This window comes from Mytilus trossulus, chromosome 12 (assembly GCF_036588685.1).
Source record: "Mytilus trossulus isolate FHL-02 chromosome 12, PNRI_Mtr1.1.1.hap1, whole genome shotgun sequence".
Classification (NCBI taxonomy): Eukaryota; Metazoa; Mollusca; class Bivalvia; order Mytilida; family Mytilidae; genus Mytilus; species Mytilus trossulus.
Window position 1 is genome coordinate 34720523 of NC_086384.1, and position 9397 is coordinate 34729919.

Sequence of the window (9397 nt, forward strand, 5' to 3'; positions counted from 1 at the left end):
TCGATATAACCGCGAAGAAAGTACAGGTGTGTATATCAAATGAGCTCATTTCATTTGTAGTGACTACTATTAGCAGATGTAGACCTAACAAAAACTGACAACTATAAAAGAAAGGAACAACAAAAACAGCATGGTTAAAAGTATAGGAACTATAAGCAACCCCCTTAAAAAAAAACCCAACAAAACAAACAGTTTCATGTGAATAAATTAGTTAATGCGACAGAATGAGCTTTCTGTAATTATCATATGTTGATTGATTAATTTATTTGTCTTTTCATTTACCTATCTATCAAAATTCAATAACAAAATAAAGTGGTATTAAAGGTCAATATTGCAAATGAATCTTAGTTTAACATATTAATACGACAAACTAGCAGTCATTATTCTGAAGTTAATTGTAATTGAATTTATCTAGATACACACGAATGCACATCTCGTAATGGGAAATGTCAAGCTATGTGTGGAGAAAACGAAATCGCTACAGACACTGCTTGCTGTAATGGATTAAAATGTTGTGAAATGCCACTGTGTACTGGTATGTAGGATCTAAGATAACTATCTAGTAATTGTTAAATGTTGTAAAATGTATACGGATCTAGAGTTCTTCTAAATTACACGCGAAATATACCAACGTTTTAGTCAAACTCGTCAGTCGAAAAACAAATGGAAATGTCATTGCAAAAAATATCGTCGAAAAGACAAACAACAGAACATAAATAACTATATAGAAACTATAAAGACTGAGTCGCATGAACCCAAATATGAGGAGTAATCTTAAGTGCTAAGGAAATATTGCAGATCCTGCTCAATATGTGTCACACGTAGTGTTGCTTAAGTAAGTACAAACCACAAATACAAGGTGTGGAACATAATTAAATATATAACAAAACACGAACAAAAGGTATATGTGCATGCACGTTGCATTCATTGATGAATAGAAGGATTATTTCCGAAATGTCTGTATGAGGTTTTATTTTGCAGAAACTCGAGATTGGGATTTTATTTTCGTAAGAATATACCCTGATCGGGACTGAAGAATAAATTATCGGGATCAGGTTAAGCACTTTTTTTTCGGATTTATTGGTGATGTAATTGACATTTAATAATCCGCAAAAATCATAAATTTGTTTTAACAGATGACACAGACTGTAACTGTAAAACAGAATGTGATGGGGTAATTGAAAGAGAAGATGTAGATGGATCTTGTTGTGATAATTTGAAACGTTGTAAGTCTTGTGCTGGTGAGTCATTGTATTATCGACATTTTTTTTGTGCTGGTGAGTCATTATATTATTGACAATTTTTTGTGCTGGTGAGTCATTATATTATTGACTTTTTTTGCAATTTTCGACGACAATTTATTCCGATTGTAGATTCTTGGGTAAGGCAGAAACAACATCTAAGTAGAACAACATGTATCCTTGCTTTCACAGACCAAGTTAAATGAGTTAAGGGTTTTGTACAGGATTCAAATCTGATGAAAATTCTGTCTTTTTCTGTGTGATATTGGATTTACTAAATATGGTATAATTGCACAATGAAATCCACCAATCTAGATAAATATCAGCTGCATTTGGCTCGAAACAGGAGAAATAGTTCGTCGAAGCTTGCATTACAACTCGTAAAAATTCAGCTGATATTTTAAGAAACTAAACAGTTATATGTTTACCAGGTTTGATTGAACATACAATGTACTGGATACTTTGACGTCAATCATGTATTTGTAAAAACGCTATTTGAAACCCTTGCATTACTATTTTATGATTTTTTTCATAACTTTCCTACAATTCCTATCCGCACTCAAATCGGTAAATACATGTTGCATTTCCATATTGCAGAGACAATTTTAAGCATTTGTACACCATATTTAACTTCATATCTGTTTTGCAACATACTCATTGTAATACAATATGTCTAGATACACTTCAATGTACATCTCATAATGGGACATGTCAAGCTTCGTGTGGAGAAAACGAAATCGCTACAGACACTGCTTGCTGTAATGGATTACAATGTTGTGAAATGCCGCTGTGTACTAGTAAGTAAGATCTAAAGTGATCGCTTATCGGTCAACTATCATTGGTAAAAATGTACGTGTAAATTAGATCTAACTTGTCTCCTAAAATACAACCGAAAGATTCAAAAGGAATACTCAAACTTATCAGTCGAATACAAACTGATATGGCCGTGGCAAAAACAAACAGAAAACAAACTGATATGGCCGTGACAAAAACAAACTGATATGGCCGTGGCAAAAACAAACTGATATGGCCGTGGTAAAAACAAACTGATATGGCCGTGGCAAAAACAAACTGATGTGGCCGTGGCAAAAACAAACTGATATGGCCGTGGTAAAAACAAACTGATATGGCCTTGGCAAAAACAAACAGAAAATAAACTGATATGGCCGTGGCAAAAACAAACTGATATGGCCGTGGCAAAAACAAACTGATATGGCCGTGGCAAAAACAAACTGATATGGCTGTGACAAAAACAAACTGATATGGCCGTGGAAAAAACAAACTGATATGGCCGTGACAAAAACAAACTGATATGGCCGTGGCAAAAACAAACTGATATGGCCGTGACAAAAACAAACTGATATGGCCGTGGCAAAAATAAACTGATATGGCCGTGGCAAAACAAACTGATATGGTCGTGGCAAAAACAAACTTATATGGCCGTGGCAAAAACAAACTGATATGGCCGTGGCAAAAACAAACTGAAATGGCCGTGGCAAAAACAAACTGATATTGCCGTGACAAAAACAAACAGAAATAAACTGATATGGCCGTGGCAAAAACAAACAGAAAACAAACTAATATGGCCGTGGCAAAAACAAACAGAAAACAAACTGGTGTGGCCGTGGCAAAAACAAACAGAAAACAAACTGATATCGCCATGGCAAAAACAAACAGAAAACAAACTGATATAGCCGTGGCAAAAACAAACAGAAAACAAGCTGATATGGTCGTGGCAAAAACAAACAGAAAACAAACTGATATGGCCGTGGCAAAAACAAACAAATTATAAACAACAGTACACAAACCTTCAAAAAAACTGTAAAAGAGAAACAGAACATTCTACAACAGTTGAAGTATAGTTATGTAACACGTGACTTTCAACATATTAATAAGTAACGTCATTAAACCTTACTGGTTCATTCAAAGAATAATGTTTAAACATTACATGCTATCATAGTTCACGATATAATGCAGAACAACAAAGAAAAAAATGATAAGGAATATGTATGCACTTGAAATTTGTTAAGAAGCCGGGCGATGTTTTCGGGATGTCGAGATAAGGTTTTTGCTTTTTTTGGTAATTCAAAATAAGGCCGTTGTTTTATTGGAATTCGGGATTTCCCTTATTCTGGATTGAAAATAAATGGTCTGGATCCGGTAAAGAACGGTTTATTTTTTCTGGATGAATGGTTGATGTCTCGTGCTACTTTTCTCTTTCATAGTTAATAATATAAATATGAGACCTGCATTTTATTTTGACAGGTGACACAGACTGTAGTTGTAAAACAGAATGTGATGGGGTGATTGAAGGAGTAGAGAGAGCTGGATCTTGTTGTGATAATTTGAAATGTTGCAAGCCTTGTACTGGTAAGTCATTATATCATTGAAAAAAAGATGTATAACAAACTAAATAGTTACGAAACATATTTTTAACAAGTAATATTATTTGATCATTTAAATTTATTTTTAATTTTTGCTAGGCAATGCTAGCAGTAGTTTAATTTCTCAATTTTCTGACATTTTTTTCCAATATTAGACTTCATGGTAAATTGAAATCAACACTTAACTAAAACGACCTTTATCCTTTCCTTCACAAAGCAAGTAGACACCGGCTTAGTGTATTATGCAGGATTTAGGTCTGATAATGATTGTTTTACTTTGTCTCAGTGATATATCGATCAATCTTCGTAGAACTCATATTCATAAAAGTAGAACGAAATCAGTGATATGTTTTTTAAGAAGATTGGTAGAAAGTTGTTTTTTTCCAGCACTTGGTATTTCAGCTGCTGTGTATTTATAAGCAGAAACTTACAAATGACTCTTGCCTCTGTAACTAGTCCTCAATGGCATAGTTAGTCAAGTAGTTGCTGTTTCTCAACACTTCTAGCGCTGTTACTCTTCTCGATATTTTTTACTTTTAAATGCTGAAACGCGAAAATGGATACTAGACGAAGGCATATACATGGTTTCCGTTTCGTGGTTTGGCGGTTTCGAGGAAGACACTTGTTGCTATATTCTATGGAGTCCCCGCAATATGACCTTTGTGATCAGGGGTGGTAAACAATGATTCTTAAGATTTTATGAAATATGTTGACTACTACAAACAGGAGTTAACAAGAAGTTATCCACACACACGCCCATACCCACAAAGAAGCTGAAAAAGAACTCAATGTTTTAAAAATTAAACAAAACGGATGCTCCTAAATCAGATTGGTTACTTTGTGCATAATTAATCAAATTTCGACATATAAGTGTGTTAAACTTTTATATTTAACAGGAGTTTGTGGGGGGAATTTTACAGGACTGATTGGAAGTTTTTCATCAACAAACTATCCATGCAACTATTCCATTAATCAAGACTGCTTTTATAGCATTAGCGTATCTGATGGTGACAAGATAAAGCTAACCTTCACAACGTTTTTTCTGGAAGCGTTGGACCATGATTATGTAGATGTACGTATTTAGAAATTTTGATATATAAGATTTGATTCTTACCACAAAACATACTTTATTGGCCAAATTGTGTTGTATGTTTTAAAACACACCCATTGCTTGTGATTGTACTACTCTTATTTGTAAAAGAAATTAGAAATGAATGAAAAAGGATATGGATTAGAGACAATAAAGACTAGCAGAATTCTGAACTCTCAGTCCTATAACTTTATTGAGTACTAAAAAAAATCTATCATTTTTATTGGTAAGATTCTGAGCGCAGATCGTGCTCGACATGTTTAAGACTAAATGCCATGATACCAACAAAATTCAACTATAATTAAAATTCCGGACATAAACAAGAAAACTCAGAGCAGGATCTGCTAACCCTTCTATAGCACCTGACTTCACCCTCATTGTTTGGTGGGTTTCGTGTTGCTATGCTGTGTCCCTGCGTTTGAATGTCCCTCTGGTATCGTGCACCCCTCTTTTTTTAACTTTCTACTTTCGTAATCATGCCGTTAAGTACGATTTAAGATAATATATTTTTACTACTTTTAACGGTTGCTATTAGTATATTAGATGAAATGACGGTTGCCTGTACCAAAATGATGGTTGCCTGTACCAAGATGATGGTTGCTTGTACCAAGTCAGGAACATGACAGTTCTTGTTCATTCGTTTTCGATGTATTTTGTCATTTGATTTTGCCATGTGATTAGGGGCTTTCCTATTTGATTTTCCTCTGAGTTCAGTATTTTTGTGATTTTAATTTTTTTTTACAGAAATGTTCACTATTTCTATTGTCTCTTATATTTAATACATCTATTACAAATCAAAGGTATATGACGGAGAAAGTGTTAACGATCCTTTATTGCTTCATCAAACCGGAGGACCACATGACGGAATAACAGCGCAATCGACGTTAAATAAGATGTTGGTTCGTTTCAAATCTGATTTTGCAGATGTATGGCCAGGTTTCAAAGCCAATTACGAAGCAACCATTTAATACAGGTATGTGGGTTTAAACAGCAACTAAATTCAATTCATCATTTATAATAAGTTGGGTTATTTTTCGAATCTAGAATTGTCCGGTTAGTGCTAAGGTTTTGAGAATGAAAGAACTGCTTTTAGAGGTAAAACTTAACTATTGTTGTATCATTTCTGCTTTAAAGATTACATAGATATGTAAAAACTACACTACTCATAAAAATCAAATGAAGAATGTGTCCCTAGGACACGGATGCCAAGTTGGTTCAATTATACCTTAATAAAAAGTCAAGTGTATTGAATTTAATATATTTTTTCTTATTATTTTAGGTTAGTCTTTCAACAGCACGCTGAAGAGCAGTTCAATTTTTAAAAATACTAAATCAATAAATTTGATCGATGTTTCACATTTGTCTCTTTTTGTGTTTACTGGGGGATCAATATACATGAGAAGATGTGGTATGAGTCCAAATTAGGCAACTCTCCATCCAAGTCACAATTAGTAAAAGGTAAAACATTACAAGTCAAAGAACGGTCCTCAACTAGGAACCTTAGTTCAAACCGAACATCAGGCTATACAGGACCCCAAAATGACTAGTTTTAAACGATTTAAACAGGAAAACCAACATTCTATTATATAAAAAATGAGATCACCCATCTTTCTAAATATCTCTTGAACAACCTACAGTGAACTTTTCTGGTTTTTTTTTCATTTTGCTCTTGTGTACAGTTTTTTAAGCGATTAAATGCAGATTTTGCCAAATTGTTTTTCTTTAAAGAAAGTATTTTTTTTTTGCTTTGTTTAAAATAGAATATAACAAACGGAATCAACTCCAGGATTCATTCACAGTGTAATTTGTCTTTGTCCTAACTCCTACAAATGGAAAAAAAAAACTCCTTCTTTTAAAAGAGTCATAAAATAACATTTAATAAATACTCTACTACTAAGGTAAATGTAATATTAGATACTGCACAGCAACGTCACTGCTGCAAACCTGTGATGAGGACGTTAATTTTATTCCCTGTCATTAAAAATTATTTGAAAAAAAATCGATACGATTAGGGGTGTACACAATTCCTGGCGTTACTAAATCATTTACCAATCATGATTGTAGCATTTTAACACCTGACTGTACATGTGTTGAGAATGCATACACCTTCCGACTGTGACTTAGGGTGCATGAGTTTAACACCAGTGTAAAATTATGTACACACCTAATTACACCAACTTATATTAATGCTATTTACGAAAGCAACTAATACATAATAACATCAGAACACATACATTCAGTATTGTTCATGCTTTGATAATTTCAACAATTTCATTTCTATGCATTTTTCAAAACTAACTTTACATTCGTCCGAGTCACCTTTTGTTTCCAGACATTCTTACTTTATCATCCATTGGATTGGGTTGTTAAAGTTTTTTTCCCTATTATCAATGTAGTATGTTAATATTTTTGTTTTGTTTCGATTTGCCAGAAATCTTATAAGGTTTTTGTTTGTATTGTCTTCTTGTTTTGCTTTCAAGATTCTTTTCTTTTGTATCATTAAATCCTTGAAAAATGTCGTTTTGCTTAGTAAGTAAAGAAGAGTGGAATGATCGCCAATTTGACCACTATTAAACATATTTTAAACGACTTGGACTTCAGCAATTATGGATCACCATAGGAACCATGAGCAAAGCCGATAACGAATGTTCATCTATAACAGGGTCGTGTTCAATGTCGTAACAGATACGTAGCGGCTACGAAGCTGTTATGTGGCCGCTATCAATATCTAATTAGAAACTAGGCTAACTATACGTTCAATAGTTAAAAATCTTCGTAGCACAACGTAGCCGCTACGATATTAAACTGGGAAACTGTAAAGCTAAAACTACGGAAAAGCTTTTTTACTTATCAATTTGATTTTGTTTAACGTTAATAACTTTGGGAACGATTTTCAAAGCAGTGAAACATGTAATTACGGGATAAGTCCAAATAAAAAAAAACATGAAATTCCAAAAATTCTCTCTCACAAAGAATTTAAGAAATACTATTTATACTTTTTGAAAAAGTTCGATATAGTATGAGAGGATTATAAGCAATGCATTGTTTTAATTGTGGCACCAATTTCAAGAACAAGTTCTAAATTTTTTACTCAAATATATTCTAGTCTTGTATGGGTAGTTAATGCATCTAGCCCTCATTCCTTCAAAATTGAGAAAGATGTTTGAGAAGGTTGTGGTTGCCTCGTCTTTTTTTTATTTGGAGCAAAGAAATTCTGCCAATTGAATTCGTACGAATAATAATATATCCGTCTTAATCATTGAGAACAATGAAATAAAGGTATCAAAGTTTGCTGTTGATACCATTTTTCTTCAAAAAGATTAATTGTTGAACGTTTGTTTTAATGAATTCCTTACGGTTGCCTATAAATGCTCACTGTTATATTCCTATTTTGGGTCTTCTGGTTATCGGGACTGCCTCACACAATTTATACATTTAGGTCAGAAAACGTGGAACATGTTTTAGCTTTTGTCATTACATTGAGTTGTCGTCTGCCAGTGCAGAAGCATGGAGATGAAATACAGATTGGTTTGAACAACGTACAGTTTATTCGTCGCTCGTTGCTTGTGCTTGCCATAGTCCCCCAGCCAAGTACACGATATGGTGGAGGATTTTAAAAGACGATAAACAAGTTTACAGACATTTTTTTTTACGTTTCATGAAATTTTGAGGAGACGAGCAGGTATTAATTGATTAACAATTTTGTTTCTTTTGACCACACGTCGTGAATTTGTTGAGATTGACATTACTGATTTATTTTCTGCATCGTTATGGCAAAATGAGTTTTTCAAAGTTGGAAAATATATAGATGATATTAATGGGTGAGGAATGCCTCGCCACTTCGACTGTTTCAACAACAAAAATCCGTTTGATGTATTACTTGGTGAGGACTGCCTCGCCACTTCTAGTATTGTATACCAATTCAGGGAAGAATTAAAGGTCGTTTGGTGAGGACTGCCTCGCCATATATTCTTGAATAATTATTTGTTTGACTATATCTATAAATACTTAAAGGTAGGATTACACAGTATTGGTTAGGGTTGTCTCGCCACGTGGGCCGATCATGTGAAAAGAATATAAGTTTAACAGTTCCTTTAAACAGTAATCTTGATGACGACAATTCTTCCATTTTAAATGATAGTTTTCTTGAGGAAAACGAATTTCCAGACCTTGATCAATCCGAGTCCTCTGTTGTTTCTGCACCAATAAATGATACTGTTCCCACGCCAGGTGGCGAAGGCAAAACTACCTCTCAACCATTTAATATAGTTACAGTCCCAGATACGCCTGTACCATTACCGTCATTTCCTAAATTGTTAACTATGGATAAATTGGCTAAATGTAGCACATTTTCGGGGTACCCACAAGATAATACTAAGCGGTTTTTAGCAGAATTTGAATCTTATGCATTACTTCACGACCTAGCCGAGCAGGACAAACGCCGAATAGCGGCTTTTCATTTACATCTGAAAGGACCCGCACTTACATGGTTCAATTCTTCAAGCGATGAGTCAAAACAGTCTTGGCAAAATATTTGTGTTTTGTTTAAAGAAAAATACATAAATTTTAATTTACATAGCGCCACTGTAATAATGGAGAGCGAATTATTTCAAAGTTTGGTCTTGTCCCCTGGTCAGTCGCTCGAGGATTACTATAGTCAGATACTAGAAAAAGCACGAATT

At 33.9% G+C, this 9397-nt stretch overlaps 1 protein-coding gene across 1 annotated transcript; it reads left to right on the forward strand.

Annotated features, from left to right (window-relative positions):
* The first annotated feature begins 390 nt into the window (after positions 1-390).
* LOC134693699 (keratin-associated protein 5-5-like) lies at positions 391-6023 on the forward strand. Its single transcript, XM_063554591.1, has 7 exons — positions 391-535; positions 1137-1241; positions 1919-2038; positions 3507-3611; positions 4522-4697; positions 5516-5688; positions 5995-6023. The coding sequence occupies exons 1-6, from the start codon at positions 457-459 to the stop codon at positions 5681-5683; spliced, it is 753 nt and encodes a 250-aa protein (XP_063410661.1). The 5' UTR covers positions 391-456; the 3' UTR covers positions 5684-5688; positions 5995-6023.
* Positions 6024-9397: the final 3374 nt, after the last annotated feature.

Excerpts from the sequence above, each read along its gene's own strand:
- LOC134693699 (XM_063554591.1), top strand. The coding sequence starts at position 457 with ATGTGTGGAGAAAACGAAATCGCTACAGACACTGCTTGCTGTAATGGA. Across the intron at positions 2,039-3,506 it reads TGAAATGCCGCTGTGTACTA|GTGACACAGACTGTAGTTGT; the intron begins GTAAGTAAGATC and ends TTATTTTGACAG. Across the intron at positions 4,698-5,515 it reads TGGACCATGATTATGTAGAT|GTATATGACGGAGAAAGTGT; the intron begins GTACGTATTTAG and ends TACAAATCAAAG.